The 27,648-nt window shown below is 43.9% G+C and overlaps 1 protein-coding gene across 3 annotated transcripts; it reads right to left on the reverse strand.

Annotated features, from left to right (window-relative positions):
- Window positions 1–399: 399 nt before the first annotated feature.
- On the reverse strand, window positions 400–26,790 carry LOC121586378 (prolyl endopeptidase-like). Of its 3 annotated transcripts, none has more exons than XM_041903005.2 (15): window positions 26,625–26,790; window positions 25,711–25,785; window positions 25,476–25,609; window positions 22,185–22,315; window positions 21,700–21,909; window positions 21,444–21,565; window positions 20,978–21,083; window positions 20,352–20,543; window positions 13,978–14,175; window positions 13,546–13,649; window positions 13,321–13,457; window positions 13,061–13,155; window positions 12,579–12,710; window positions 996–1,152; window positions 400–856 (listed from the first exon to the last, which is right to left on the reverse strand). In XM_041903005.2, exons 1-15 carry the CDS (start codon window positions 26,664–26,666, stop codon window positions 562–564), a joined length of 2,130 nt encoding a protein of 709 aa, XP_041758939.1. In that variant the 5' UTR covers window positions 26,667–26,790; the 3' UTR covers window positions 400–561. The 3 variants fall into 3 exon arrangements, with proteins under 3 accessions (XP_041758939.1, XP_041758937.1, XP_041758938.1); XM_041903003.2 differs by having other exon boundaries at window positions 26,630–26,699; XM_041903004.2 differs by lacking the exons at window positions 25,476–25,609; window positions 25,711–25,785; window positions 26,625–26,790 and adding an exon at window positions 25,351–25,401.
- Window positions 26,791–27,648: the final 858 nt, after the last annotated feature.

Genomic DNA, 27,648 nt, shown 5'->3' on the forward strand with positions numbered 1-27,648 from the left:
TGAGATCCGAATGGAAAAAATAGTTTTGAGCGGTCATCCAACTCGGAATTCCAAGTCGGAAACTCAAGCATCTTTCTAGAGCGCTGACGTTCCGACCTGAAGATCACTCGTTGACCTCGTTTTTTTTTCTGAGTACCCAGTTGTCTTGAAAGCACCATGACCATCAGATGCAGGTACCATCAGTCCAGTAAAATAAAAAAGCAAATTATTTGCAAATTATTTCAATTTATGCTCACCTGTGCCTCGCAAGTGCTACACCAACTGATCTATTTTATTATCAAAGCTCGAGTTTTGAAATATAATATGGTCTGAGAATAACAATATTGGCAGGCCAGGCATATAGCTAATATGCTGTGATAATGTATTAGGCATACTGCACAAACCTCATTCCTACATAACTGTTTTTATTAGGTTAATGTAAAAAAAAAAAAATGAAGTCATGTTTAAAAGAAATCTGAGCGGTAGATCTTGGCTTGCTTTTTGACTACGAAAGTGATATTGACTCAGAAAAGGTTGGTGACCACTCCCCTTTTCTCCTCCCCCTTCGACCGCTCTTCCTCCTCACTCTCTCCAGCTCAGCCCCAGTGTCTGAGCGATGAAGGAGAAGATGTGTGTATCCTCCAGGATGGCCTTAGTGGTAGGCTTGCCCGCCCCGTGCCCGCTGCAGGTGTCCACCCGGACCATGAGAGGCTGGCGCTGCCCGGAGCTGCTGCCCACACCGTGCTGCAGTGTGGCACAGTACTTCAGGGTGTGGAGGGGCACCACCCTGTCATCATGGTCGGCAGTCAGTAGGAGCATGGCAGGGTAGGCAGCGCCAACGTGAGGGGCAGGGGGGAGGTTGTGGAGAGGGGAGTACCTGAGGGTGAGTGGAGGGAGCGATAAAGAATTGAGTTCTACCAAATACAAATTACGAATGCGGCGTCCAATGCAAGTGTTCACGTTCAGTATGTGATGTATGTTTAGTTTGTGTGTGTGATTGAGTATGCCAGACTTACTTGATGAGCCATTTGAACTGCTCAGGATGGTCTGCACAGCCATAGTCAGTGGTCCAGGCGTGGCCAATGGTGAACTTGTGGAACTTGAGCATGTCCATCACCCCAACCTTAGCCACAGCACAGCCAAACAGGTCCGGACACTGGTTCACACACGCCGCTGGGTTTGAAAGTGTGTGTGAGAGAGCGATAGAAATAGATAGATACAGAAAGACATGTCTTACACTTGTTATATGTGTAATTACACTTCTTAAACATACCCAACTCACTCTTTGACAAGTACACACACACACACACACACACACACACACACACACACACACACACACACACACACACACACACACACACACACACACACACACACACACACACACACACACACACACACACACACACACTACAGCAAAATCCAATCTTTCCTAAATGGCCAGACACACTGGTGGGATTGTAAAACGTTTGCCTGTCGACAGTACTTAGCACCTCTGAAGAGTGTCGGCAGTCAATCTCTTGTGTTCACACAACAAAGACCTTGGATGTCGTCACCCACTCAGCCTTGTTGAAACACTCCAAACCAGAATGTAGCAGTAGTGTTGTTTGGCAATGCATATCTGTGCGTATTGCTTATGGTCTAGAGTCCAAGCTGTCTGCACTAATGTTATTTTGTAGAAAGCCCTTGTTGATACTACAGAAATGGCCACAGCTAGATAACATTTAGTTAGTTAACGTTAGCATATTCGCTAGCTAGCACAACATAGCAAGATAGCTAGCTAAGAACACTGCACTAACTCAGCAGCTAACACAAACAGCTGTTTTATGAAAACTAGCAAATCCATTGTGATTTAATTATAATGTCAATCAGAGCTGCCAACTCTCAAGCGTTGGCCGTGAGATACGCATTTGACCCTCTTCTCATGCTCTCACGGCATACCTCTTATATCTCACACATGGAAAAGTACTGCTTTTATTTTTCTAATTAGTTTGAAAAAAATGCACCTCAAGATTAGTGGAACTGAATGGAGAGAGAGAACATTCTCAGCTGAGTTTATAAAACTGTAAAAAGAGCAGCACGGTAGTGCTGTTTATGTACAATGTCGTCAACAAAATTAGGTTGCTTTTACTCCTGTCCCTATTATTGCAGAATTCAGCCTTTTGACAGCATGTACTAAAGTCGATTTAATCCACACTTGCATTAGTCCCCTCCTTTGGTGATTGGCATTTAGGCTGTGACAACGAAAAGGCAGCAGACAGACCTACAGTCTGTTTTAGCAGGGAAGTTTGGTAGCGTGACCTGATTTGTAACTATGAAAATCATTTTGTCAAACAGATTGTGAACCGAAAAGTGGAGGGAAAATAGAGGATAGAAAAATAATTTGGTTAGGGTGTAGGGGCAGATTTATGTCCTCTTGTCTTCAGGAGATTTGTATTATCTATTGACTTTATTTAGTCTGATCAGTGGGAGGAGGTCGTCGGGTAAGCTTGGCGTCGGGTAAGTTTGGCTTTATACATAGCTTGGGCTTTGTCGAGTAAGGCTTAAACTATGTATTTAGATTGTAGTTAGGTATTGTAGGTAGGTATCGTGGGTTGTTGTAGGTAGTTGTTGTATGTAATTATTGTAGGTTAGTATTGTATTCGGCGGTGCCGGGTGTAGCACGAAGCTAGCTAGCTAGCTAACTCACCACCTGGACTAGCTGGCGAGTAGCTATTAGCAACGATATAGTTGTTTCACGCCTGAGAGTGCCTGTAATTACGCCAGCTGGCTGCCTACAATGGTTACATACAATAACTGCCTACCATTCAGCTGTTTTCTAACCTCATTGTCTGAACCGTTAACGTTAGGTAGCAAGTGGCTACTGTGCTTGAAAATTAGCAAGCTTGTTGCAACCTGGATAGCTACTTGTAAACAATAGCTGGAACGACCGAGCGAACAGACGCGAACTGGCTGAGTCAATTCAGTGGCTAGCTTTGCACTTGGCTAGCTAACAGTAGCTGTAAGTCATAACCTACACTTGTGTTTTGTTTTTTACATATTGATAGCCCGAGTCGCTCAAGGAATTCTGGACATGGGTGACTAGTTAACGTTAGTTTGGCTCTCTCTGTGTGTTCGTGCCGTGAAAGGAGGGGTTCTTCTTTGTCTGAAAGCAATGGCTAGCTAGTTTGCTAACTATTCTAGCTAACTAACTGGCTGAATAAGTTGACGACGGACTCGCTCAAGCTGTCGGGACTAACCCACAACGTTAGACACGGACACGAACGATCTGCTTGTGTGTTGATACACTGGTGGTTGTTGTGGCTGAGTATTGGCGCTAAACCCTGCTGCTGGAGACCGGCATGCTAGCTGGCTGTGGCGTCTTATGACGAGGTGCCCGGACGTTTTTCACGGAATAATACTGCACCTAGTTAGCTAGCTGAATAAACTAGGTTAGTCTATTCCTAGAAAACATTGAACCGCTGTAGTTTACAACAATTATAGTTTCTGAGGTGGAAGTTGGGAGAGTTATATTTGGGAGTTGTGGTGAGGGAGGCCCCGCTCTCTCCTTTCCCAGATGTTTAGTTCATTTTATTCCGATCTCCTCTGCATTATTGTAGCCATCTGCTGCAGCCTGTCAACTATGCCTCTGCCTATCCCTGTTCTCTCCTCTCCGCACAGGCTACACAAACGCCTCACACCGCGTGGCTGCTGCCTCTCTAACCTGGTGGTCCCTGCACGCACGACCCACGTGGAGTTCCAGGTCTCAGGCAGCCTCTGGAACTGCCGTTCTGCTGCCAACAAGGCAGACTTCATCCCAGCCTATGCTACCCTCCAGTCCCTCGACTTCTTGGCGCTGACGGAAACATGGATTACCACTGAAAACACTGCTACTCCTGCTGCTCTCTCCTCGTCTGACCACGTGTTCTCGCATACCCCGAGAGCATCTGGTCAGCGGGGTGGTGGCACAGGAATCCTCATCTCTCCCAAGTGGACATTCTCAATTTTTCCCCTGACCCATCTGTCTATCTCCTCATTTGAATTCCATGCTGTCACAGTCACTAGCCCATTTAAGCTTAATATCCTTGTCATCTATCGCCCTCCAGGTTCCCTTGGAGAGTTCATCAATGAGCTTGACGCCTTGATAAGTTCCTTTCCTGAGGATGGCTCACCCCTCACAGTTCTGGGGGATTTCAACCTCCCCTACGTCTACATTTGACTCATTTCTCTCTGCCTCCTTCTTTCCACTCCTCTCCTCTTTTGACCTCACCCTCTCACCGTCCCCCCTACTCACAAGGCAGGCAATACGCTTGACCTCATCTTTACTAGATGCTGTTCTTCTACTAATCTCACTGCAACTCCCCTCCAAGTCTCCGACCACTACTTTGTATCCTTTTCTCTCTCCCTCTCCTCCAACACTACTCACTCTGCCCCTACACAGATGGTAATGCGCCGTCGCAACCTTCGCTCTCTCTCTCCCGCTACTCTCTCCTCTTCCATCCTATCATCTCTTCCCTCTGCTCAATCCTTCTCCCTCCAATCTCCTGATTCTGCCTCCTCAACCCTCCTCTCCTCCCTTTCTGCATCCTTTGACCCGGCCGGCTCGGTCCTCCCCTCCAACTCCGTGGCTTGAAGCCTCATTGCGAGCTCACAGAACAGAGCTCCGGGCAGCTGAGCGGAAATGGAAGAAAACTAGACTCCCTGCAGACCTGGCATCTTTTCACTCCCTCCTCTCTACATTTTCTTCATCTGTTTCTGCTGCTAAGGCCACTTTCTACCACTCTAAATTCCAAGCATCCGCCTCTAACCCTAGGAAGCTCTTTGCCACATTCTCCTCCCTGCTGAATCCCCCCCCCCCTCCCTCTCTGTGGATGACTTCGTCAATCATTTTGAAAAGAAGGTTGACGACATCCGATCCTCGTTGTTAAGTCAAATGACACTGCTGGTCCTGCTCACACTGCCCTACCCTATGCTTTGACTTCTTTCTCCCCTCTCTCTCCAGATAAAATCTTGCGACTTGTGACGGCAGGCCGCCCAACAACCTGCCCGCTTGACCCTATCCCCTCCTCTCTTCTCCAGACCATCTCCGGTGACCTTCTCCCTTACCTTACCTCGCTGATCAACTCATCCTTGACCGCTGGCTATGTCCCTTCCGTCTTCAAGAGAGCGAGAGTTGCACCCCTTCTCAAAAAACCAACACTCGATCCCTCCGATGTCAACAACTACAGACCAGTATCCCTTCTTTCTTTTCTCTCCAAAACTATTGAGCGTGCCGTCTTTAGCCAACTCTCTTGCTATCTCTCTCAGAATGACCTTCTTGATCCAAACCAGTCAGGTTTCAAGACTGGTCATTCAACTGAGACTGCTCTTCTCTGTGTCACAGAGGCTCTCCACACTGCTAAAGCTAACTCTCTCTCCTCTGCTCTTGTCCTTCTAGACCTGTCTGCTGCCTTTGATACTGTGAACCATCAGATCCTCCTCTCCACCCTCTCCGAGCTGGGCATCTCCGGCGCGGCTCACTCTTGGATTGCGTCCTACCTGACCGGTCGCTCCTACCAAGTGGCGTGGCGAGAAGCTGTCTCCGCACCACGTGCTCTCACCACTGGTGTCCCCCAGGGCTCAGTTCTAGGCCCTCTCCTATTCTCGCTATACACCAAGTCACTTGGCTCTGTCATATCCTCACATGGCCTCTCCTATCATTGCTACGCTGATGACACACAACTAATCTTCTCCTTTTCCCCCTTCTGATAACCAGGTGGCGAATCGCATCTCTGCATGTCTGGCAGACATATCAGTATGGATGACGGATCACCACCTCAAGCTGAACCTCGGCAAGACGGAGCTGCTCTTCCTCCCGGGGAAGGACTGCCCGTTCCATGATCTCGCCATTACGGTTGACAACTCCGTTGTGTCCTCCTCCCAGAGTGCGAAGAGCCTTGGCATGACCCTGGACAACACCCTGTCGTTCTCCGCTAACATCAAGGCGGTGACCCGATCCTGTAGGTTCATGCTCTACAACATTCGGAGAGTACGACCCTGCCTTACACAGGAAGCAGCACAGGTCCTAATCCAGGCACTTGTCATCTCCCGTCTGGATTACTGCAACTCGCTGTTGGCCGGGCTCCCTGCCTGTGCCATTAAACCCCTACAACTCATCCAGAATGCCGCAGCCCGTCTGGTGTTCAACCTTCCCAAGTTCTCTCACGTCACCCCGCTCCTCCGCACACTCCACTGGCTTCCAGTTGAAGCTCGCATCTGCTACAAGACCATGGTGCTTGCCTACGGAGCTGTGAGGGGAACGGCACCTCCGTACCTTCAGGCTCTGATCAGTCCCTACACCCAAACGAGGGCACTGCGTTCATCCACCTCTGGCCTGCTGGCTCGCCTACCTCTGCGGAAGCATAGTTCCCGCTCAGCCCAGTCAAAACTGTTCGCTGCTCTGGCACCCCAATGGTGGAACAAGCTCCCTCACGACGCCAGGACAGCGGAGTCACTCACCACCTTCCGGAGACATTTGAAACCCCACCTCTTTAAGGAATACCTGGGATAGATAAAGTAATCCTTCTACCCCCCCCAAAAAAATAAAAATAAATAAATAATATAATATACATAGTAAAGTGGTTATCCCACTGGCTATAAGGTGAATGCACCTATTTGTAAGTCGCTCTGGATAAGAGCGTCTGCTAAATGACGTAAATGTAAATGTACTGTGCTTGTCAGCAAGAACACTACTGTTATTCCCCACACTTATTTTATTATTCCACTTCTTCCCAATTTTGCCAGTGTAATCAAATATCTGAAATTTGATATGCCTACTTGTCTTAAAAAATGAATTATATGAGGCTATGTATTATTGAAGCCATTCATGGACAGTTTTAAATAAGTCATACAAATAAGCATTGGATATTAAATGCTCCAGGAATGAAATATAATTTGACATTTTAGTATTGTGCACATGCTAGGCAGAGATGGTAGTGGGACTCAACTCATAAATGCATCATATATCTATGTATCATATGTCTATGTAGAGTAAGATGATGACAAGGAGCTTAAACTAGTAGACATAAACCACCTGAATATTGATATTCATTAGATTTTTCTTGAAGATTGGGTGATTGAAAATTTTCCAAAATCATGGCCATTAATATGGAGTTGGTCCCCCCTTTTGCTGCTATAAAGCCTCCACTCTTCTGGGAAGGCTTTCCACTAGATGTTGGAACATTGCTGCGGGGACTTGCTTCCATTCAGCCTCAAGAGCATTGGGCACTGATGTTGGGCGATTAGGCCTGGCTCGCAGTCGGCGATCCAATTCATCCCAAAGGTGTTCGATGGGGTTGAGGTCAGGGCTCCGTGCACGCCAGTCAAGTTCTTCCACACCAATCTCGGCAAACCATTTCTGTATGGACCTCGCTTTGTGCACGGGGGCATTGTCATGCTGAAACAGGAAAGGGCTTTCTGTCACGATCGTCTAAAGGAGCGGACCAATACGCAGCGTTGCGAGTGAACATGATGACTTTATTAATTAAAGCAACCACGGAAAAACAACAAAAGACGATAGTGAAGTCCAACAGACAAAATACTGAACCTGGAACAATAACCCACAAAACACAGGAGAAAACACACAGAATATATATGGCTCCCAATCAGAGATAACGAGCCGACAGCTGACACTCGTTACCTCCGATTGGGAGTCATTAACCAATCACCAAAAACACAAACAAATGAAACTCACCCAACCCAACACCACCAAATGAAATACACCCTGGCTCTAACACACAGTCCTTGGAGCCAGAGTGTGACACTTTCCCCAAATTGTTGCCACAAAGTTGGAAGCACAGAATCGTCAGTCCAGTTCAAGTGTTCAGCAGTCTGATGGCTTGTAGATAGAAACTGTCTCTGAGCCTGCAGACTCTCTCTACTGCGGTCCCGTTGATGTAGATTGGGGCATGTTCCCACCTCTGCTTCCTGAAGTCAAAATTAAACTCCTTTGTTTTGCTGATGTTAAGGAAGAGGTTGTTGTCCTGGCACTACAATGCCAGTTCACTTACCTCCTCCCTATAGGCTGACTCGTCGTTGTTGGTTATCAGGCCTACAACAGTGGTGTCGTCAACAAACTTGATGGAGTTGGTGTCGTGCAAAGCCACGCAGTCGTGGGTGAACTGGGAGTACAGCAAAGGGCTGAGGACACACCACTGGGAGGCCCATGTGTTAGGAGTCAGTGTGGATATATGGAGGCTTGAGGGTAGCTGAAGGATAGGATTAAAAACAAACAAAATATAACTATTGTAAAATACATTGTGTCCGTAAAATGTATATAGTATGTATCAGCTGGAAGTAGAAGCCTAAGTGTTGTTGTCCATTAGTTTACTTCAATTAGGGGAGGGGTGGTAGGGTTAGGGAAAATAAAGGAAAATATACAGTGAGGGAAAAAAGTATTTGATCCCCTGCTGATTTTGTACGTTTGCCCACTGACAAAGAAATGATCAGTCTATAATTTTAATGGTAGGTTTATTTGAACAGTGAGAGACAGAATAACAACAAAACAATCCAGAGAAACGCATGTCAGAAATTTTATAAATTGATTTGCATTTTAATGAGGGAAATAAGTATTTGACCCCCTCTCAATCAGAAAGATTTCTGGCTCCCAGGTGTCTTTTATACAGGTAACGAGCTGAGATTAGGAGCACACTCTTAAAGGGAGTGCTCCTAATCTCAGCTTGTTACCTGTATAAAAGACACCTGTCCACAGAAGCAATCAATCAATCAGATTCCAAACTCTCCACCATGGCCAAGACCAAAGAGCTCTCCAAGGATGTCAGGGACAAGATTGTAGACCTACACAAGGCTGGAATGGGCTACAAGACCATCGCCAAGCAGCTTGGTGAGAAGGTGACAACAGTTGGTGCGATTATTCGCAAATGGAAGAAACACAAAAGAACTGTCAATCTCCCTCGGCCTGGGGCTCCATGCAAGATCTCACCTCGTGGAGTTGCAATGATCATGAGAACGGTGAGGAATCAGCCCAGAACTACACGGGAAGATCATGTCAATGATCTCAAGGCAGCTGGGACCATAGTCACCAAGAAAACAATTGGTAACACACTACGCCGTGAAGGACTGAAATCCTGCAGCGCCCGCAAGGTCCCCCTGCTCAAGAAAGCACATATACATGTCCGTCTGAAGTTTGCCAATGAACATCTGAATGATTCAGAGGAGGACTAGGTGAAAGTGTTGTGGTCAGATGAGACCAAAATGGAGCTCTTTGGCATCAACTCAACTCGCTGTGTTTGGAGGAGGAGGAATGCTGCCTATGACCCCAAGAACACCATCCCCACCGTCAAACATGGAGGTGGAAACATTATGCTTTGGGGGTGTTTTTCTGCTAAGGGGACAGGACAACTTCACTGCATCAAAGGGACGATGGACGGGGCCATGTACCGTCAAATCTTGGGTGAGAACCTCCTTCCCTCAGCCAGGGCATTGAAAATGGGTCGTGGATGGGTATTCCAGCATGACAATGACCCAAAACACACGGCCAAGGCAACATAGGAGTGGCTCAAGAAGAAGCTCTGGATAAGAGCGTCTGCTAAATGACTAAAAAATGTACAAAAAATAAATAATACTTATTTCCCTCATTAAAATGCAAATCATTTTATAACATTTTTGACATGCGTTTTTCTGGATTTTGTTGTTGTTATTCTGTCTCTCACTGTTCAAATAAACTGATAATTTCTGTGTCAGTGGGCAAACGTAAAAATCAGCAGGGGATCAAATATTTTTTCCCCTCACTGTATATATAAAACAAATATATATATATATATATATATATATATATATATATATATAAAAGAGTCAGTGTGGATGAGGTGTTGTTTCCTATCATCACAGCCTGTGGTCTGCCCCACAGGAAGTCCAGAATCCAGTTGCAGAGGGTGGAGTCCAGACCCAGGGCTCTGAGCTTGGTGTCGAGCTTGTAGGGAACAATAGTGTTGAATGCTGAAATGTAGTCAATGAACAGTATTCTCCCATAGGTGTTCCTCTTGTCCAGATGTGGATCTGTTGGAGCGGTAGGTCAATTGGAGGGGGTCCAGTTTGCCTGGTATGCTGGCCTTGATGTGGGCCATGACCAGCCTCTCGAAGAACTTCATGATGACCGTGGTGAGTGCGACGGGGCAATAGTCATTTGGGCATGTCACCTTGTCTTTCTTGGGCAATGGGATGATTGTGGTCTCCTTGAAGCAGGTGGGTACTACACCCTGGGACAGGGACAGGTTGAAGATGTCTGTTGTCCTTGTCACATGCGTCGCAAGTCTGGGTTGTCGAACATCAATTGAAGTTTGAGTCTGTATTGTCTTTCTGCGTCCCTAATGGATTTGCGGCGCTCATACCTGCTTGCCTTGCATCACCGCCAGGGACCGTTCTGCTGACATTGAATGCTGCAGTACAGGCTCTCAGCATGGTTGTGGTATGTCCATATTGTTATTGTGGGTACAACATCATTAACACATCATCAACACATCAGCAGCAGATTTTAATTTAGAATGGAAAATTAATGTGTTTATGCAACAAATGTTAGTACACCGAATCGCACCGAATCATTTCAAACTAAAACATATGGTTCCTGTATTGTATCTGAGCCCATGTATCTAGATACGTATGGTTCCTGTATCGTATCTGAGCCCATGTACAGTAGATCAGGGGTCACCAACCCTCCTGGAGAGCAAGCAGGATTTTCATCCAGCCCTATTTTAAAGAGAGCGTTCACCCAAATTACAAAATACAAAATGTTTGTGTCCATACCTTGAACGCAGTATATGGACAAGGAGACTGCAATCTATGATTTGGTTACCCACTGCCATCAACCATTAATATGATTATTTCCTGAGCAGAGCCTTGGTGTAGTGGTGTTACGGTCCCCAGCAAGAAACTGGGTCCGTAACTGGGTCCCCCAGTCTCTCAAACAGAAGGGGGAACTAACAAAGAGTCACTGACCACAACCAAAACAGGTGGGGTTTTAGGAGGGGTTCTGACACTCATGGGGATGTCCACTGAAAGTTGACTAGCAACAACAACTGGGACCGAAAAAGACACCCACCATGAGCGCACACTAAATTTGCCCAAGCAGAGGCAAACAAAATAAAAAAAAACACCAAACTTAAAGTCAGCAAATCAAAAAGTGGAGCAAAACAACTAAACTAAAAGGTGTTAACCCTCCACATCTCTCAAGACAACTGGAGCGCTGGGCCAGCCACTCTTAAATATCACCTGGGCCAGCCCAGGTGAAACACCTTCCCACTAACGAGATGACAAATCAGCACTGGTGTAACTGTAACACATACTGACTAACAAGGTGACACCAAATCGGTGCGCCCCCGTGGCACGTGTCACACACGTGTCACACAAAACTTTCCACCTGAGAACAGGGATAAATTCCTGCTTCCAACCTTCCCACTGTTTCTAGCATTTGCCTGTCTCCCCATCTCATTACTGTCTGAATAAAGTGTCAAACCACAACAAAAAAGAAAGTATATATTTAGCCCCCAAAAATCTCTAAGTCGTCAAATTTTTTGTGTTCATTTAATGTTCAAAGTATCCTGAATACACCTGACCTGTGGTTAAAAATATATATTGTCCACCCTGGTCATAGGCCTAAGCCATGTCAAAATATGTACAATTGCAGGAAATGAGCTTTAAAACAGTAACATTTTCAGTCTAGGGGTTGTGCCAGGGGACAATGAAATTCAGATAGTAAATCTCACTCCAAGCTTTCTTCAAAAGTTGGCAGCCCTGTGTCAATACTAGCTACAGTGGTTAGCTAGCTTTGAGGAAGTATTTAATGTTGTGTGCATTGTGTCTGCATTTAGCTGGCTCTCATACCATAGCCTACACTGCATATGAAGTCTGACTGGCTCATCTGTGGATGTACCAAAAACAATCCCTATTTTTGTTAATTATTTTTTTACTCCCCCAAGTGGGGGTTCGTGCGCTCTGATTGGCTCAGTCAAGTTGTTGGCTACTGACAAGCATTACGATTCTACAAGTAGAATCGGTATGTTCGTCACTACCGGGTCTGCACGCAGCAGGTACCACTTTTGTTCTAGCAAGGAACGGGCTCCCACTGTGGTAAATACCTATCGGCAGTGAGATTCTCGGTGTGTTTCATGCTATAGAGATAGAGAGAAAGACCTGTCTTACACTTGTTACATGCGCAATTACACTTTTTAAACATACCCAACTCACTCTTTGACAAGCACACACACACACACACACACACACACACACACACACACACACACACACACACACACTACAGCAACATCCAATATTTTGTAAATGGCCACTTAAAATAGGGAAGTACACTTTAGTTGGATTTGTACAATGCAATACGGTTGGCAGTCTTTCTAAATCATGTAACTAACTACTGTTAATGTGCTGTCTAATCACTGAACTAATTGAAGCTAAGTAGCCAACTACTATTTGATGGATTTTACATTAACAATTATACTGAAGATATAAAAAAAATGAAAAGAGATAATGCGGTTTTGATTGATCGAACTAGGAGACAATTTAGAAAGATGGCCTTAACACACACAACCTTCCCCATCCTCTCTCCATACCCACGAGCAGGCCCCCATTGGAGGCTCCGTTGATGGCTATGCGGCTGGCTGTGGTGTAGTTCTCTTGGATTAGATACTCTGCTGCACACTGGAAGTCATCAAAGCAATTCTGCTTGTTCCCCAGGGTACCACCTAGACAGAGACAGGAATTCAACTCTAGAAAGGATACTGCCATAGTCCACAGATAATATAATAATATATGCCATTTCGCAGACGTGCATGCATTCATTTTACACACTATCCTGGCCTTGCAAGTGCCATGCTCTACCAACTGAGCTACAGAGAGACTGGGGCCGGGTATCAATAGTCATAGCTACAGTAGTTTCCATCTTATTCACTCCCCCCCAAGCATGACATGAAGGCAAAATAGTGGAAAGCTGTGCTAGTGAATATAGACTAGCGAATCGCAGCCCGTAGGTTTAACATACTGTAGCTTTATTTAACCCATTTCTATGCTTCTTCAGGTGGTGAAGATACGGTACCTTTGTGCCAGGTCTGTCCGTACTCCCCTCCTCCTCTGATGTTGGCTACAGCCAGGATTCCCCCCAGGTGTCTGACAAACAGCAGGTATGGAACACTGACAGAGAGAGAGAGAGACAGAGAGGGAGGGGTGATGGACAGGTGTCACTCAAATCAAACTGACTCAGAATACAGATCATTTGGATGAATTATATACTTATGAATTCCTGGAGGGGAAAGATACATAATGTTCCGTTGGAGAGTCATGCATTGTGATACTAACTTGTAGTATGGTTGGATGGAGTTCTGAAAGCCTCCATATCCGTACAGGAAGACAGGATGTGATCCATCCTTCTTAAGGCCCCGGGCGTGCACCAGGAACATGGGGATTTTAGTTCCATCCTTACTGGGGTAAAACACCTGAAACACACAGCAATGTTGACATACTGAGATTGTCAAGATACTGTAAATTCTTACTGTAAGTAGTTGTAATCTGCTGTTGTCTTACCTGGTTGGTTTCATAGTCCTCCTGTTGGATACCCTTCACCTCCACCTGTCTGAACACTGTGGGTTCTGGAGACGCCTGGCTCAGGTCACAGTGGTAGATCACACCTGGGAGAGACACGACACATAGGGGTTAGAGGTCATAGAGAGGTCAAAGGTTATAGATAATAAGGACGTTGGCGGGAGGGTACCCAACAGTAGTATTCAAAGTTAGTCTTCCTTTGTGTTGAATGTAAGTTGTCACTCCATACTAATAGTGAGAATATTAACCCTAATGAATAATAATTAAGTGAAAAGACAAGGAGGCATAAACACATCAGGTTATGCCAATGAACATCACCTTTATGTTCATAGGTTAGTCACAATAAATTACATAACCTTTTCATGTCTAACACCACAAATTAAGTTGAATATCCCCTACTAGACAGTACAGTACCTGGCGTGGTGAAGGAGGTGAACTTGTAGAAGAAGTCAGAGTGTTTCTTCTTACAGCTGAGGCCCACCACAGTGCCCACGTCCAGAGGCAGATCTCTGACCAGACCACCAGTGGACAGCTCATACAACTGCAGGATGTCCTTCACATCATGGACATAGTTGACCAGCAGGTGGAGCTGGTTCACACAGGCCACGGAGCCTAATGGAAGACAGAAAATGCTTACAATGTAGGCTACTTGGGTTCCTTCTGAGCATATCAGCAGGTCTAGAATCAGTTATTTCTGTTTAAAACTTGAAACACTTTCTGCTAAATAATGAAACTGGCCTTGGATTATAATAAAAGCATAATGCACCAACAACCTGACATACAGTGCCATTCAAAAGTTTGTACACACCTACTCATTCAAGGGTTTTTCTTTATTTTTACTATTTTCTACTTTGAAGAATAATAGTGAAGACATCAAAACTATGAAATAACACATATGGAATCATGTATTAACCAAAAAAGTGTTCAACAAATCAAAATATATTTTATATTTTCAAATAGCCACCCTTTGCCTTGATGACAGCTTTGTACACTCTTGGCATTCTCATAACCAGCTTCACCTGGAATACTTTTCCAAAAGTTTTGAAGGAGTTCCCACATATGCTGAGCAATTGTTGGCTGCTTTTCCTTCACTCTGCCGTCCGACTCATCCCAAACCATCTCAATTGGGTTGAGGTCGGGAGATTGTGGAGGCCTGGTCATCTGATGCAGCACTCTATCACTCTCTCTCCTTCTTGGTAAAATAGCCCTTACACAGCCTGGAGGTGTGTTGGGTCATTGTCCTGTTGAAAAACAAATGATAGTCCCACTAAGCCCAAACCAGATGGGATGTCGTATCGCTGCAGAATGCTGTGGTAGCCATGCTGGTCAAGTGTGCCTTTGAATTCTAAATAAATCACAGACAGTGTCACCAGCAAAGCATCCCCACACCATAACACCTCCTCCTCCATGCTTTATGGTGGGAACTACACATGCAGAGATGATCCGTTCACCCACACCGCTTCTCACAAAGACACGGCAGTTGGAACTAAAAATCTCCAATTTGGACTCCAGACCAAAGGACACATTTCCACCAGTCTAATGTCCATTGCTCGTGTTTCTTGGCCCAAGCAGGTCTCTTCTTATTATTGGTGTTCTTTAGTAGTGGTTTCTTTGCAGCAATTCGACCATGAAGGCCTGATTCACACAGTCCCCTCTGAACAGTTGATGTTGAGATGAGTCTGTGACTTGAACTCTGTGAAGCATTAATTTGGGCTGCAATTTCTGAGGCTGGTAACTCTAATGAACTTATCCTCTGCAGCAGAGGTAACTCTGGGTCTTCCATTCCTGTGGCAGTCCTCATGAAAGCAAGTTTCATCATAGCGCTTGATGATTTTTGCGACTGCACTAGAAGAAACTTTCAAAGTTCTTAAAAATGTCCATATTGACTGACCTTCATGTCTTAAAGTAATGAGGGACTGTTGTTTCTCTTTGCTTATTTGAGCTGTTCTTGCCATAATATGGACTTGGTGTTTTACCAAAAAAATAGGGTGATCTTCTGTACAACACAACCGATTGGCTCAAACACATTAAGAAGGAAAGAAATTCCACAAATTAACTTTTAAGAAGGCACACCTGTTAAATGAAATGCATTCCAGGTGACTACCTCATGAAGCTGGTTGAGAGAATGCCAAGAATGTGCAAAGCTGTCATCAAGGCAAAGGGTGGCTATTTGAAGAATCTCAAATATAAAATATATTTTGATTTGTTTAACACTTTTTTGGTTACTACATGATTCCATATGTGTTATTTCATAGTTTTGATGTCTTCACTATTATTCTACAATGTAGAAAACAGTAATAATTGAGAGAAAAACCCTTGAATGAGTAGGTGTGTCTAAACCTTTGACTGGTAGTATATATAGGATCCAATTTCATGGCAAATTATTGCAAGGGGGATGCAATTTTTGTTTTGTTTTCCAATGTTAAAGTACAGTGAGGGAAAAAAGCATTTGATCCCCTGCTGATTTTGTACGTTTGCCCACTGACAAAGAAATTATTAGTCTATAATTTTAATGGTAGGTTTATTTGAACAGTGAGAGACAGAATAACAACAACAAAATCCAGAACAACGCATGTCAAAAATTTTATAAATTGATTTGCATTTTCATGAGGGAAATAAGTATTTGACCCCCTCTCAATCAGAAAGATTTCTGGCTACCAGGTGTCTTTTATACAGGTAACGAGCTGAGATTAGGAGCACACTCTTAAAGGGAGTGCTCCTAATCTCAGCTTGTTACCTGTATAAAAGACACCTGTCCACAGAAGCAATCAATCAATCAGATTCCAAACTCTCCACCATGGCCAAGACCAAATAGCTCTCCAAGGATGTCAGGGACAAGATTGTAGACCTACACAAGGCTGGAATGGGCTACAAGACCATCGCCAAGCAGCTTGGTGAGAAGGTGACAACAGTTGGTGCGATTATTCGCAAATGGAAGAAACACAAAATAACTATCAATCTCCCTCGGCCTGGGGCTCCATGCAATATCTCACCTCGTAGAGTTGCAATGATCATGAGAACGGTAAGGAATCAGCCCAGAACTACACGGGAGGATCTTGTCAATGATCTCAAGGCAGCTGGGACCATAGTCACCAAGAAAACAATTGGTAACACACTACGCCGTGAAGGACTGAAATCCTGCAGCGCCCGCAAGATCCCCCTGCTCAAGAAAGCACATATACAGGCCCGTCTGAAGTTTGCCAATGAACATCTGAATGATTCAGAGGAGAACTGGGTGAACGTGTTGTGGTCAGATGAGACCAAAATCGAGCTCTTTGGCATCAACTCAACTCGCCGTGTTTGGAGGAGGATGAATGCTGCCTATGACCTCAAGAACACCATCCCCACCGTCAAACATGGAGGTGGAAACATTATGCTTTGGGGGTGCTTTTCTGCTAAGGGGAGAGGACAACTTCACTGCATCAAAGGGACGATGGACGGGGCCATGTACCGTCAAATCTTGGGTGAGAACCTCCATCCCTCAGCCAGGGCATTGAAAATGGGTCATGGATGGTTATTCCAGCATGACAATGACCCAAAACACACGGCCAAGGCAACAAAGGAGTGGCTCAAGAAGAAGCACATTAAGGTCCTGGAGTGGCCTAGCCAGTCTCCAGACCTTTATCTCATAGAAAATCTGTGGAGGGAGCTGAAGGTTCGAGTTGCCAAACGTCAGCCTCGAAATCTTAATGACTTGGAGAAGATCTGCAAAGAGGAGTGGGACAAAATCCCTCCTGAGATGTGTGCAAACCTGGTGGCCAACTACAAGAAACGTCTGACCTCTGTGATTGCCAACAAGGGTTTTGCCACCAAGTACTAAGTCATGTTTTGCAGAGGGGTCAAATACTTATTTCCCTCATTAAAATGCAAATCAATTAATAACATTTTTGACATGCGTTTTTCTGGATTTTTTTGTTGTTATTCTGTCTCTCACTGTTCAAATAAACCTACCATTAAAATGATAGACTGATCATGTCTTTGTCAGTGGGTAAACGTACAAAATCAGCAGGGGATCAAATACTTTTTCCCCTCACTGTATAATGTGTTAGGTATTCTTCACACACTGTTGTTTCTCTTGTCCAATAGATGGCAGTATGCTTTTCATAATTGTAGTACAGCATGGGACACAGACTTCCTGTTTACTCCTTTCACCTCTCAAATGGACTTTGTCTAAGGTACAGCAACTATACTGGACATTCTAGTATAGTGAGTTCAACCAAAACAAAGAAGTGCAATGCTAGTAAGTCAAGTTGAGTATAAATAGAACAAATGTCAATAATATAGCTTGAGTTTGCTGATTTCCAACAGTGTGTGTGTGTTCATGCAGTTAAGGTTTTACTTGTGTGCGTGTGTATTGTTCTAGGAGTGTGTGTGTATAGAGAGAGAGAGAGAGCGAGAGAGTGAGCAAGCGAGCCCCACACCCTTGACCCTCAATACACTGAGCATACGTCACAAACCACCTGTTAGAACCTCCTAAGACCTTCACAGCACACCCTCAACCACAGATACGGCAGTAAACATCTGTGGCCCCACATTCAGTACTGATTAAAATCTCTCAGCTAACAGAATGTTAGGCAGATGAAACACCACTGCTCTAATGATATTAGTCAATATGGTAGCAATATGTTTTGGTGAAGAACATCCTTGTGGTATGTAAAAGGGATAAACTTTACATGAGAAGCAACTCACTTTCATATGACCAGGGCCGCTCTTCCCATTAGGTAAGATTAGACAGCCACCAATGGCGGCACTTGAATTTGGGGCGGCATTTTGATCGGCTGCTACACCGCCGACGGCACCCCAGCCACCAGCTCATAGCGTTGCTGCAGTTCCCGCCCTCACCCTATTCCCGCTTCTCCCGAAGTTCACTTCCACTATCCTTGGTAGCTATGGTGATGTGTGTGTTTATATGGGATTATCCAATTGTGAAATATTAATAAAAAGGAATCTGCCAATTCAATGATTGTTTAGTTTTTTATGTTTGTGTATGATGAAGACGATTAGTGATTAAGGCAGTAGCCTAAACTAGCCTGTTAAATGTTAGCTAGCTATTACTAGTGGATATAATTTTAACTTAAAGTAAGCTATAGAGATTTGAAACAATTTGCTACCATGTCTAAGAGACAAAAACTCTCTCTCTCCCCTCTCTCTCTCCCCTCCCTCTGTCTCTCTCAGATAATTTGATTTCAGGACCATGGACAGCTACAGAGAGAAAACTTCGCTGACTGCAGAGGAAAGAGGCAACTAGGCGGAGACTAAATAAATAAATGCTGAAACTGATGTTGGACAATCAGATTCGCTATGTAAATAAACAAAATTCGTTAAGGCTGGGTCATTGACAAAGTTTATTTTACACTGCTCCAGCGAAACGAGGCCCGCCATGCATTTATGAAAGCACTTGTTTCTAAAGCTCAAATGATCTCACTCTTTTTTACAGTTCTACAGGAATATTAAAATATATGTTAAATATGTTATGTAATAGTGTTATTTTTATTGTAATTGTAACAATTATGGGATCGTGCCATGTGGGATAACAGGTGGCATATTATTAATAAGAAACTCGGTTTCCTACTATAGGTAGTTGGCTGCAAAGTAATAGCAACATTGTAACTCTCCGATGCAGGGGTTAAAGTAAAATCCCTTCTGCCTGGTAAGGGACCTCCTATATGTGCACGTGTGCACCAACATTTTTTATGGGCCTAATCTTCCTATTCCAAAATATAAGTGGCAAGCCTACCTGTTTGACAGACACAATTATGCTATCCATAGATGTCGGTATAGCCAAATACTCCAATACTGTCGGATGCACTGATTAAATGCCTGGGAAGGGCTTGGTGTGTTTGGTTAAAACCAGGGCTCGAATTGAGGGAGGGTATCACATACCCCCTGTGCTAAAGAAAAGGGCAAAAAGGATATCTATTGTTTGCTTTATATTTTGAAATAAATGCATAAAAAGTATCCAAATGATATCAAGCGTTCTATAACGATGCTTAACTCGGTGATGCCTTATGGTACAAACAAGCTCTAAAATGCCTGCAAAAGACTTAACTCTGATGCATATGGGGATATATTGATTCCTCTCTAAGACTTTCTGAAGCTGAGCTGCAGTCGAGGAGATAAAAAAAATTCGTCGGTAGAGCCTCTGTCTGGGTGGAAAGGTAACTTTTGAAAGTGCCATGCTTAGATTCATAAGGATGTTTATGATGTAATTATTTCCAAACAAGACACTGGTTTGACATTGAGAAAAAAATGTTTGTCTCACCTAGGGCGGCAGAAAGTCCAGGGCTGGCCCTGCATATGATCTGCCCGACTACATTGAAGACGTGTGCCAGATCTTACAATGCCTGGAAGTATCTTATGACCTAGGGCTGACCAAGTTGCTTGCTACGTCACACATTTTAAAAATGTGATTCATGAGACAAAGTTCCCGTACTTCCAAAGTTTCACTTTTTATTTAAAATGCATGCTATGAGGAAGGTCGTTTAACCATGACAAGAAGTTCCCACTCACTGTGGTCGATAGACTGAAACATGAACATGTAAATCAAAAAAGTGAAACTTGGCAAGTAGCCTGACCATACTAAAAACGTATTTGACTCCCTTTAGTCCAGTGGTCTAAACACATAGAAACGCGAAAGCAGCACAAAAAACACATTTGGCTTATCACCATCATCATGATTAGGTCATTGGGTCATATCAGTTGTTTTAGTGGTGGGCTGGAACCAAATCCTGCACACCCTGTAGCTCTCCAGAACCAGGGTTGGATACCACTGCTCAGGTTTCTCTTACCCAGGACGTCCTTGTCGTGCTGGGGTAGGAGGGTCCTCCAGTGGTTCTTGTCTGGTTTCTCCAGGTCAATGTTGATCAGGCAGTAGCGAGGGGCATCCAGGTTGGTGCGGAAGGTGAACACACTGCCCTCATTGGTGATGTAGGAGTACTGCGCCTCAAAGTTGTCCACCAGCTTCACCCAGGTCAGCAGGCCTATAGGTACAGTTGCAGTCAAATATATTGGCACAGATGCAGTCAAATATATTGGCACAGATGCACTATGCAATGGAGCAGAATGTGGTTGAATGGCTATTTTTACTCTGTAGGCTGCTCATCACAGGTGAGATAAAGTACCAGTAAACGACAATCACTTGCCTCCAACCACATTAACTTGTTAATAATTTAGTCCAGGCCATTTTTGACTTGGAAGTGAAAAATCTCAATTTCAGTTTTGATATGATATTCATGGTCATGTGCAGTTGTACATGAAATACCAAAATGTTTTCAATTTATTTTACAATAAATTGTGAATCGTACAAATATATTTGACTGCATCTGTATAGGACAATAAGAACTAGTACCTTATTGAGACGCACCTATGATGTGAGGTATTCATACAGGGTCTGATTAAGATCGTAGGGACAGACCTGTGATGCCATTGGGCAGCTTCTCCAGGTCACAGTACCATAGCTGGTTGACTGGCTCACAGCCCTCTGTGATGTTGAGCACTGCATACCTGCCGTCATCCGACACCTAGAGAGAGAGAGAGAGAGAGAGAGAGAGAGAGAGAGAGAGAGAGAGAGAGAGAGAGAGAGAGAGAGAGAGAGAGAGAGAGAGAGAGAGAGAGAGAGAGAGAGAGAGAAATGATCTGATGCTTTAGTACTAGCTGATGCTATCCCTACATTAGCAATGTGAGTGATTACTTACAAACTGAGAACAAAAGATAGAAAGATGGATCCAGGATTGAGAGAGTCAAACAAGGTGGAGGAGAGAGACAGAAGTGAGGGAGATGAGACAAAGAGAGTGACAGAGTGATAGTTGTAGATTCATATGGAGAATGTGGTGGACAACAGGTGGGAAATGTAAAGAAAAAGCATTCTCTTTTAAACTCACTGTTACTCCACTGTGCCATTTTGGATGGTCAGGAAATTCAGCCACCAGGATGTCCTCTGATTGGTTGGTGCCAATCACATGGTAGTAGAGTTTCTGATTGAGGTTGGATGTGGTCTCTGTGCCTGTGGAGCAATGCAGAAAGCTGTGTGTGTTTTTCAATGTGTTTGTGCACTTATACAGTAGATATACTATGTTGTACTGTATACAGTAGATAACATGCTGTATGTGTATGTGTTTATGTCTGTGTGAGTCTCACCATCAGCCTTGCCGTCCTGCCGGGGGTAACAATTATAAAACACCCCGCGGGCATCGTGGGTCCAGGCCAGGCAGCTGAACTTCACCCTGTCCAGGACATCAGGCAGCGTCATGAGGTCATCAGCCTTCAGGAAGTGCAACGTCACCCAGTCGGAGCCGCTGGAGCTCAGGCCATACGCAAAGTACTCGCACTCCTCCGACAGGCGCCCCACTGGAAGGAGAAGGAGAGAGAGGCAAGGAGAGAGGAAGAGGAAAAATAGATATTACCGGTACATTGTGTGATATTATAGTGTATAATGTACAGTAGGCCTATCATTTATATATATTTTTGCAATATACTCTACCTTTGTCACAGCAATAAAATCAAATAACAGAGGAGAAATGTAAATTGCTTGACAAGAGAGGAGGAGGAATTGTGAGGGCTCAGGTTGAGACATAAAAAGTTATGGTGTGTGTTTGTGTGTATTACAGTAATCAGGAGCTCACTCTTCAAGGCTACAGTCCCATCCTCAGACAGTGTGTTTGGGTCAAAGAAGACTGTGGCCGGTCCGTCCAGAGAGTCCTGCACATAGAGCACATCCTGGTTCTGCAGGCCCTGGTTATGGAAGTAGAAATACCTACAGACAGAGGAAACCAGTTATATTTGTTATACCATGGAGAGCATCAGACACACATACAGTGCCTTTAAAAAGTATTCACACCCCTTGTCTTATTCCACATTTTGTTGTGTTACAGCCTGAATAAAAAAATTGACTAAATATATTTTTTTCTCCCCCATCTACACATAATGACAAAGTGAAAACATATTTTGCAATGTTTGCAAATGTATTGAAAATGAAATACAGAAATCTCATGTACATAATTATTCACACCGAGTCAATACTTTGTAGAAACACCGTTGGCAGCGATTATAGCTTTGAGTCATCATGGGTATATCTGTATCAGCTTTGCACATATGGATTTGCAGATTTTCTCAAGCTCTGTTAAGGAGTAAGTTTCACACATGCTACACAGGCAGTTATTGCGTACTTACCCCTTTGGCCCTCATTGTTGTGCATTTTCTTGGAAATAAGTGTGCAGGCTTTTGTTCCAGCCCAGTACTGAATCTTTTGATTAGTCCTTAAACTGCTTTTTAACCTGTTTCCTCCCTTGTAGGGGCAGCTGTATTTTAGTTCCTAACCTGTTTATTTCCCCATAGAGAATGATAGAGGCCTCTAGTGGCCAAAAGGCCATTTTAGCATGGACAGCACCATTGAGGGCTTCCACCATGTAGTCAACTGGGTGGGACTTCCAACTTCATTGGCTGATCCCTCCTGGTGACCCTGTTGGAGTCATGTCCAATCGGCTCATCAGAAGGGATCAGGCAATCTTGAAGAAGAAAATTGACAAGTTCAAAATGGAGATAGCTTCAATGGCGCTGCCCGTTCTGTCACAGACGCTATATTGGCACAGATACAAAGATGAGTCCTCTCTCTCTATGTTGTTTCCTCTCTTGTAGAGGCAGCTGTAGTGATGCTTTCACCAAATTGTGCCAAAAAACTGTTCATAACTCGGAGCCAGAGCATGTGAGCGGAGTTGAGCGGTTGCAAATCCCACTCATGGTACCGCTCTTGCGCTTCATGTGCTTTCCTACCGCTCCACGCTCACAGGAAAAAACACTGCAGCTCCAAATTCGCTCCATTCATTAAAATCACAATTTAACCAACACCCATCTATTTTTGTGACTACCTGGACCTACCAATTGTTTTTTAAGTATTGAAACCAAACCATATGGATTTGAATTAAACGTATTTGAATCTCCAGTCAAATTAGGCACACTCCGCTCCTCGCTCCGCTCCAGCTCCTCTCCAGCTCAGCTCACATACTCTGCTCGGACCTTCATTATCTGTTCAAAATGCACATTAGTGACATCTTCTGGTCAGCATTAAATAGCATGTTTTTAGCAAAACGCCTTGCCGCAGCGGTAAGTCGTTGGCTTTACTAGCCTATAATCAATTGGAATACCAGGTTCTAATTTTACATTATGTTTCCCTTTTTTGCCTTCAAGTTTACTATTTTTTTTTTTACGGAATCTATGCCATTATTTGGGATGCTGAAGATAGAAGCTATACTACATAAAACAAATTATTTGAACAACTGTGCAGAAAGTGTGATTTCACATAAAACAATTTTCTAAATAGTGTGTCTTCAACAGGATTTGACCTCGTACCCTCACATCCCTGAATGTTCCATAGTTCCCTCTCTACTTGCTAAGCCACCGGTAAAGTGAAACTTTTTGTACAAAATCCTGACTATATTTGTACGGTTTGATGGATTGAGTTTATTAGACCTTTTCTTTTTTGTATACATACGTAAGGGTGCTCCAGCCAGTGATGCCTCCACATTCAATTTAAGAAAATCATCAAGGATAACACAATAAAGCTTGAAAGCTTGTTTCCATTGTGGTCCTTTTGGAGGGGGGGCGGGGTGCAGCAAGGTTAGGCAGCAATGGTAGTGGCAACAAACAACGACAGACAAAATTGTTGTTTGTTTCATAAAATGAGTTAAATAGTACAGATCCATTTCCTAATAAACAACTCTAGTCAGGTACATCTCCCTTGTCTCACATACCCATAATATACAGTATACAACATTCAATATCTTACATATACAAACACAAGACAATCACAATATGATACACAATAGGCACCAAAAGGCAGACCATATGCGATCCCAGGCACTTTCATCTCACCCACGTATTGTGCGTAGTCTTACGACTCACTTTGAGACATGCTACTATTTAGCTATTTTTTCAGTGAGAACTTGAAACTGCCTATGGAGGTTATATGTTTCAAATTCTTTGGAAGACTATTCTAAAGAATGGCAGCTGAGTACAAAAAGGTTTCTTTCCCCATACTACTATTAAATCTAAAAGGAACAGCGTCAGTTTCACTCCTTCTAGTGGATTAGTTATGGTTATCCTGGACCAAGCTAAAGTCATTACATAGGTACCTGGGGACCATATTGTGGACAAGCGTATGTACAAGACACACTTTAATCTGACAGACTCTCTCCTCCACTTTGAGCCATCTGAGGCTTTCAAAGTGGGAAGGGTCAAGATTAATACGTGCTGGAAGTTTAAGAATAATTGTGACTAATTTGTTCTGAGATGTCTGCAGTTTGTTTTTAATTGTCCAGTAGAGGTCGGTGTTTGAAAGCAGCTTGGAATTGAAGAAAGCACCAGAACCACGGCGAAATCAGTGGGATCTTGCAGTTTGCAACACACGGTTTGAAAAAGCACGTCATCAAACTAAGCTTTGGACGTCATGGATGACATACTTCTGATAAAGTGATACACGCATCGGCACACTGCTTCGAAGTTAGCTGCAATAGATTTTGACGCATGCCTCGGTGCTCCGGTATCAAACGTAACATAGGGGCAGCTGTATTTTAGCTCCCTAACTTGTTTCCTCTCTTGTAGGGGCAGCTGTATTTTAGTTCCCTAACCCGTTTCCTCTCCTGTAGGGGCAGCTGTATTTTAATTCCTAACAGTTTCCTCTCTTGTAGGGCCAGCTGTATTTTAGTTCCTACCCGTTTCCTCTCTTTTAGGGGCAGCTGTATTTTAGTTCCTACCCGTTTCCTCTCTTTTAGGGGCAGCTGTATTTTAGTTAACCTGTTTCCTCTCTTGTAGGGGCAGCTGTATTTTAGCTCCTACCCATTTCCTCTCTTGTAGGGCCATCTGTATTTTAGTTAACCTGTTTCCTCTCTTGTAGGGCCATCTGTATTTTAGTTCCTAACCTGTTTCCTCTCTTGTAGGGGCAGCTGTATTTGGGGTAGTCAGAGAGCTCAGTTAGCCGCTGGTGAAACTGAGGCCTAACCGCACACTGCTCCAGGAATGGCATGGTCATCTTATTCTGTTCCTCCACAAAGGCCTGGACAAAACAAACACATGTCAGTGTTCAGGAATAGGTAGCTGCAATACTGAAACAAATCAGTTGTCATTATGTGTCTTTCCAGATTGCATCACAATTACCTTGGTTTCTTCACTGTCAGGATCTTCCAACCAGGCATACGGGTCACATATCTTAACCCCATGGTAGTCATCCACCTACAGGATAGAAATACAACACTTACTATAAGTATGACTGCATGTACGGAAAGAAAAACAAAGAGGCTCTGTCACACAATGTTTGTAAAGGATGTGTAATGACCCCAAAGCAGAGTTGGTTGACAGCTGAGTTCTAAAGAATGTCAGTAAATTGCCTTATTTAAATATTACATTGATTGAATGGGGTTTGATGTGGCAATGTCCAATGGAATTCAGATAACTTAAAGATTAAACATTTACTGACTGATTTATAGCCTACAACAGTGTATGACACATGGCTAAAGATAAAAGTAACAGTCTTACTCAGAACTACAGGCCTTCGTTAGAACCTGTAGAGGCAAAACCAAATTGGAAACAGAAACCATTATTTTTCTCAGGGTTACTCAGCTTAGCCCATATAGAATGATAGAGGCCTCTAGAGGCCAAAAGGTTTTATTAGCATGGGCAGAGCCATTGAGGGCTTCCACCATTGTAATGTAGTCAACTGTGTTGGACTTCCAACTTCATTGGCTGATCCCTCCTGGTGACTCTGTTGAAGTCATGTCCAACTGGGTCATCAGTAGGGATTAGCCAATAAAATAAATATAAGACTACTTCAAAATTGAGATTGCCTCAATGGCGCTGCCCGTTCGCTCATAGACGCCATGATGTGAACTATTAAGGGATGCTTTCTCTATCATTCTCTATGGCTCAGCCACACTGACTTTGCACAAAGTGAAGGCCTGCTCGTTTTTGCTCTCTTATGCTGCAATCTCTTCCTGATTGTGCGGCTACCCCTTTAAGACAGAATGGTCGAAAGAGAGAGGAAGCAGAGAGAGCAGTTCGAATTTGACACCGACCTTACTCTCATCTCTCCGAGCTGCCGGGTAGTTAAATGCCATGGTAGAGTGTCTAAATGTGTCCGTATGTCTCTTCAAGCCGTTTGTACTTTTCCTTTCTCTGTTAGCCCGCCTGCCTATCTGTACTACTCCACACCCTGAATGACTCAGTGACAGATAGCCCAAAGTGAAAGTGAAATCATGTTCTTCTTCTTCTATGAAGTTTTATGGCGAACTACACCAACTGTGCCACCTACTGGATGGGATGAGAACTGCGAAATAATAGGAGAAAAGGGGGAAAAACATACTCCTAATATTCCAAAAAGTAAACTAAAAACTAAAATGTACTCTTTCAGTCTGATTTAAATGACTAATCATATTCCTCTCTCGGGTTTCAACATAGAGATAGATAGAGGAATCTAGTGCCCAAAAGCCCGTTTTAGCATGGGGAACACCATTGAGGACTTTCACCATTTTTAAGTAGTCAACTGGGTGGGACTTCCTATGGGTTAAGGAAGGATCCCATAATTCCACCCAGGTCATCAGGAGGGACCAGCCAATGAATTATAATTGTGAGCAAACATTCCATAACTGCAGGTGGCAGTAAATCGGCAACCTTGGCTTTAAACCTTTTCAAACAACACACTCCAGGTGGCAGCCTTTCAGTTTGTTTACCAACTCATAGAAGTAGTATTAGAAGAAAATTGACTACTTCAAAATGGAGATGGCCTCTGGCGCTGCCCATGCTCTCACAGACACCATAATGGGTTAGATACAATGTTGCATCCTCTAACTATCTCTATGGGGTTGACACACTTACAACTATGGTCTGCCCTGCTCCCAACAGGATATGATGTCATCATCGATTCAGTCAGGCAGGTCAGGGCAGGGCACATTCAGTGGGGCCATGACTAGAGCAGAAAGCAGGGGTGGAAATCTACATTGTCCAAAAATAAAATAAAAGATGATGGCATCTCCCAAAAAGTTTGCAACAATAACTTTTTACAATACATAGGTGGTTGGGATGACGGCCCAACTTGGGATG

Source organism: Coregonus clupeaformis, chromosome 17 (genome assembly GCF_020615455.1).
Source record: "Coregonus clupeaformis isolate EN_2021a chromosome 17, ASM2061545v1, whole genome shotgun sequence".
Classification (NCBI taxonomy): Eukaryota; Metazoa; Chordata; class Actinopteri; order Salmoniformes; family Salmonidae; genus Coregonus; species Coregonus clupeaformis.